This window comes from Chaetodon trifascialis, chromosome 13 (genome assembly GCF_039877785.1).
Source record: "Chaetodon trifascialis isolate fChaTrf1 chromosome 13, fChaTrf1.hap1, whole genome shotgun sequence".
NCBI lineage: Eukaryota > Metazoa > Chordata > Actinopteri > Chaetodontiformes > Chaetodontidae > Chaetodon > Chaetodon trifascialis.
Genome location: NC_092068.1, coordinates 25,973,318 through 25,978,817, shown reverse-complemented (window position 1 = coordinate 25,978,817; position 5,500 = coordinate 25,973,318). Strand labels below are relative to the sequence as shown.

Here is a 5,500-nt window from a genome sequence, read left to right as displayed (position 1 = left end):
GGCTCGCTGACTTCAACTCAGCTTAAAGTAAAAGACATCTTCACGTCGTCAGCCGAGACATTGTCCAGCAATATTTGGCGATTGATGAATCTATCCGTGCTAATAATCACGTTATCAACAAGATCCTGATTAGATTTCACATTATTGATCCGAGGCTCCCTCCCGCCCCGCTGCCTTGTGTCTTTGCACACGACGTGTACATCGATGTGCTTATTTAACGTCTCGAGAGAAGATGGAGCCCTCAGGTAAGAAGCTGGACAGATGCCGACTCAAATTCCTGACGGGGGAGGAGGTCACATCAGATCAGGTGCGATGAAGCAACGTGATGACTAATGCTCTCTTTGTTGAGAGATCCTCCCGCACCCAGAGCCAACTTTAGATTACAAACAGTTTTTTCCCTGAGGGGTTCGACAAGCCTCGAAATAAAATAAACAGACTTGTGTGCTTCATGAACTGCAGCATGGAAATGATTAGAGTGGGCTAGAAAAATACAAGATACTTCCTTTTTCTACCATTTTTTCCTGATAAAGCAGCACATCCAGGCGGCTGAGCCTCGTGCTGAATTTCCGCTTTGACTGGAATGTGTTGGGCTCTACTGGTTGGGTTTGTCTTGGCTGAAGTTGCACAGGAGGCTCTTGGCTCCGTTCTGCCATGAATACAGCGTCTCCATCGGTGTTTTTCCATCCTGCACAGGACAAACAAACACATCACACTGCAAATCAAAACTGGAAAGCTGAAGCTTGTATTCTTTAGATTCGCTCCCGTAGATAAGTCAGATGCAGTGTGGTGGGTCTTTGGCTCCGGCAGTGCTCCCGACAGAGGGCTATTGTTGGTGTCGTGCTAATCCCTGTCACCCCTGTAGTGTGTGCATTTCAGTTTACAGATGCTGGAGTTTACTGAGCTACTTGCTTGTACACGTTGAAGTGCAAAGAACTTAATATACATCATTGGCAGCAGTGCCTGAGGACATTACACACCTGCAGCCCTGAAGAGTCGCATCATTTCACAACCTAAATACTGATTTTATGAACGGCTGGCACGATAAAAGGGACAGTAGTGTTGGATTTTTTTACTCTCATTTTGAATGCAGCTGAGTAAAAGACTTGAATTAGTTCTGCTACCACAACCTGTTCTGCAGGTGTGCAGATCTACGCAGAAAACCCTTCATTCTCAGGATTCATCCTCAGGGGAGCACTGAGCATCCACAGCAAGTTTAGCTGAAAAATCCATTAGAGTTCAAAAGGCTAAAGCGTTTTGGAAACCCTGCATATGTCAGCTGGGCACTTGTCAAATGACAGAAAGTGAAAATGTTGCCTTTGATGCTAAATTTTGAAACTGGTATGGTTATTGGGCGTGTTTTCAGGGGATGAGTGAAGCTCTGCAGTATCGTGCATGTGCTGAGGTGCAGTTCAGGACTTACACAGTTCTTGGTGTTGAGACTGGCCCCGTACATCATCAACAGCTTGATCATCCTGAATCTGTTTATTCTCACGGCGTCGTGCATGGGTGTGTCTCCGTCCTTCAGCAGGGCAGGAAAGATATTCAGCACAGGTAGTCATTTCACAATCTTTCAGTATCATCACAGTGTTTTTCTCACTGAGTAATGAGCAGCAGTGTGACAGCTGTTTTCATTATTTGTACAGGAGTTGGACAGTCCTTACTCTGTCTTTGGCGTTGACATCTGCTCCGCAGTGAATGAGATGCTCGGCACACTCACAGTGTCCTGTCCTCACGGCGACGTGGAGAGGAGTGCTGTGCAGCTAAGGGGAGGAGAGGATTTCAGCTTTCTCCATGTGAGAAAAACACCACCACCAGATGGTGCCAAAGTGAAGAATTCGCATGACCAGCACATATTGTTCGGCCTTAAGTTCCACACAAGGGAGTAAGACGGTATTCTTTCTCTGACAGCAGAGGCGACCTGAAGTAACCCCTCCTCCACACTCAGGCTGTGCACCCACCTTGTCTCTGTAGGTGAACTTGGCTCCCTGGTCGAGGAGGAGCTGCAGAGCGGGCAGGCTGCCTCCTCTGCAGGCCCAGTGCACCGCCGTGGACTCCAGCTGAAACACACTCCACTGTTAGCCTGACTGCGTGTGTGTGTGTGTGTGTGTGTGTGTGTGTGTGTGTGTGTGTGTGTGTGTGTGTGTGTGTGTGTGTGTGTGTGTGTGTGTGTGTGTGTGTGTGTGTGTGCAGACTTTTTAAACCTCTCACCTTGTCTTTTTTCTCCAGGGTTGCTCCGGCCTCCAGCAGTCTTTTCATGACCTCCACGTGTCCTTTGAACGAGGCTTTGTGCAGAGCTGTTCTCTGGAACTGGACAAGATTTGACAAGTTTCCTTTGTAATAGGTCAGGAACAGTTTCTTCACGACACAGCTCATGACTCAAAAGCAAAATAACGATAAGAGAACAAGATTAAGGCAAAGAATATCAGCCTATAAGGTCTTTTTTTTTCTTATAAAAGCAGGATTTTCTAGACGTGCATCAGCATATTTTAATGCCATTTTTAACACTCACATGGTCGGCTACATTGGGGTTCCCTCCATCAGTGAGGTACTTCTCCACCACGGGCAGTTTGTTCTCCAGAGCTGCTGTCAGAAACAGCTGCTCATCCACCGTCTCCGGCTGGAAGGAACATGTGAAAAATAAGGGAAAAGTAACCGTGAACAGGCAAATTTAAATGTTTGTTTGCTGAGTCGGGAAAGTGAGACATCCATCATTAACACAAAGAGATGAAGAACAGGGTCTGACCACAGGCTCCGGCTCTGGTTGTTGTTTCTTGTGGATGGGAGCCTTCCTCTCCTTTCTCCTCTTCCTCAGCTGCAGGATGTTGAACAGGTCATCCACCGTCTCCAACTTCAGCCGGCCGTTTTTATCCATCTGACAGGGCAGCGAGAAGACAGAGGACTTCAAACGTCAAACCAAAACGGTCAAAACGAGAGAAGAAACGTGCACACTTCAGTATATTGGAATCAAATGATGGTGGTGTTTGGACCTGCATACTGAAAATACAGAAAATTACATTGATGTGTTTGTTCTCCAATAAACTTTCAGTGCAGTAACTAACGTCAGTACCCTCATTATGAGGTCTGGAGTCTTAATGCAGAGTAGATTATTATACTCTCAACAGCCTGAAGGTGGCAGCACAGACCAAGAGACAAACCCAGGAGGCAGTAACAAACTTTCAGACTGTCCTTGACCTTGTCTTAGTGTAACACCAGCCAGTGGAGTCAAATAGTTTGTGCCGTGTCTCATTTGAAGTCTAGCATTCATTAATTATCCCGTGTTTACCTGTGATGAAGTCCTTCAGTAAAAACTAAAGAAAGCAGCAGCCTGAGCTCAGTGGACGCACTGCGCTGAGGACTGTGATGGATGTTTGTGGAGCTGGAAAGTACAACTCTGAGGTACAAATACTTACTGAGTACTTCTCAGTTTTATGTTATTTTATACTTCTAGTCTTCATCCTCTCTGCTGCTACATTCCTTCTTACGCCTCAGATAAATGATCTGACAGCTGACGGTTCATCGACTACTTTACAGATTTTCCACAGAAAACTTGATCGATTTATAAAACTGAATCATATAAAGCAGCTCCACCTCAAAAAGTACTTCTTCCATGCTAATGCATCAGTGGTATTTATCTTGTACAGAACACTGACAGGAGTTGCGGGTAAAGTGCTTGAAGAACATTTAGCTGATAACACTTTTACTTCAGTGAAATTGTCCTTGCAGAACTTTTACTTCTAATGGAAGTATTTCATAGTATTCATACCATGTTGTGGTATTGCTGTCAACCACCACTGCAAACTATTATTACTATTATTCCTACTATTTCTATTGTTAGTACCAATATTACTTAACTGTTGCTGCTTCTGATGCAGCCTCTAATTATTCCTTTTACCTCTGAAAGGTCACTGATAGCACAGTTGCTGCTCCTTAAATCTAAATATTTCCATTCACATTAGCGCCAACAGGACTGCTTCTGTATGTAGCTCAGTAGCTGCCGACGCTCACAGCTCTGCTGACCCTGGACCAGCACTGCTGCTGTCGTTATCTGTGTGTTCTTACACTGAGAGCTGCCACGCTGACTTCCTCCTGTTCGCCGCTGCTGTCGTTCTCCTCCGACACATCTCCGCCCACCAGCTCCCTGTGGGACCTGCGGTCATCCTGCTTCTCTTGATTGACAGCCGCCTCGTACACGCCCCCTTGAAAGTCATCCGCCTCTTTGCCCTCTGACCTCTTACCGGACACCTGGAGAAGAGATGGAGATGTTGTGAACCTGGTTTAAAGCGCAAAAGTTTTCATAAAACCATCAAAAAAGTCTAAATCTCTGTTTGTTTACATTCTGTGTGGGAAAAATTCAAAGGTAGAAATGATTTTGGGAAAAGGTTTCAGAGTGTTCAGATTCCAGCAGGAGAGCTTTTGTTTTGCGTCGGTCGGCCTGCTGCTGACGGAGGGATGTGAACGCACCACAGCTCCAACACACGTCAGCGCTTTGATGAGTTACTACTGTTTATTGAATCACTCGTCTAATCATTAAAACTGCTCTGAATTTAATCACTGCAGAGGAAAACCCTTCAATTCAGGCACTGAGTAAAAAGAATTCAGGTGAAATGTGCTGAAACAACAATTCTTCAGTTTGGTATTTGATTACTTTGATGTTTAATTACTTCCATCGGAGCTTAAATCAAAGTAAATCAGGATGCATTCTGGTAATTACTGTGAACAGTTAGCTCATTTGAAGCATCATCTGTTTCCAGCAGAGCGTCACTTTCTACATTATTTTCTTATTTCAGTATGTGAACAACTCTTTCCTAAAAAACATAATTTCTGAAGCAAATGAAGCGAAATCAATTTTGTCGCTTCTCTTTTTTCTTACTTTCTTCTTCTACAGTAAAAAATCCTGCAGCTCCTTCTCGGTCTTACCAGTTCCTCGACGCTGTGCAGTCCCATTCTCCTCTGTGATGTGAAGTGGTTGAACAGCGCTGCGGGTGACTGGAGGAAGAGTTAAGTCCACTGGTCTTCTGCTGGTGGCGGTCAGTGTCTCTCCGTCTGTCTCGTCTGTCAGCAGTTGGAGCCTCGGCCTCTTTTATAGCCCTGTCAGACCTCCGCTCAGATCACATTACTGTCCTCATGTGCTCATTTGGTGTGCTCAGTGGCACCAGCATCACCCCCCCCACCACCACCACCTCCATACGCAGCCCCTCCGACCATCACTTCTGCCCAGTTTGGGCTGCTGCTGGCCTCTTCGTCATCATTCAAAGATGGAGTTGAGGTAAGACGCGTCACTCTGCCTGACACTGTGATGGTGATCGCACGTGGGCTGTGACAGTGACAGTTTAATGGGATGACCCTGAAGAAATCAGACATGAAAGGACAGCTCGTCTTTAGTTTGGGCCGGCAAACAGTTTCTTAACCGTTTGTTCAAAAGTGAAAACAAAAGCATTCAAGTTATCACTGAAACTGAGTGTTACAAATGTTCAACCTACAGCACAAAACTTCAACACAC

General features: G+C 45.5%; 1 protein-coding gene across 1 annotated transcript; it reads right to left on the bottom strand.

Annotated features, from left to right (window-relative positions):
* Positions 1-452: 452 nt before the first annotated feature.
* On the bottom strand, positions 453-5,016 carry LOC139341413 (ankyrin repeat domain-containing protein 1-like). Its single transcript, XM_070977944.1, has 9 exons — positions 4,918-5,016; positions 4,060-4,242; positions 2,744-2,872; positions 2,510-2,617; positions 2,209-2,307; positions 1,959-2,057; positions 1,662-1,760; positions 1,421-1,519; positions 453-685 (listed from the first exon to the last, which is right to left on the bottom strand). The coding sequence occupies exons 1-9, from the start codon at positions 4,942-4,944 to the stop codon at positions 593-595; spliced, it is 936 nt and encodes a 311-aa protein (XP_070834045.1). The 5' UTR covers positions 4,945-5,016; the 3' UTR covers positions 453-592.
* Positions 5,017-5,500: the final 484 nt, after the last annotated feature.

Coding starts and splice junctions, on each gene's coding strand:
- LOC139341413 (XM_070977944.1), bottom strand. CDS start 4,944: ATGGGACTGCACAGCGTCGAGGAACTG. Junction 2,873..4,059: donor TCAGCGTGGCAGCTCTCAGT/GTAAGAACACAC, acceptor CTGCCCTGTCAG/ATGGATAAAAACGGCCGGCT. Junction 1,761..1,958: donor AGTTCACCTACAGAGACAAG/GTGGGTGCACAG, acceptor TCCTCCCCTTAG/CTGCACAGCACTCCTCTCCA.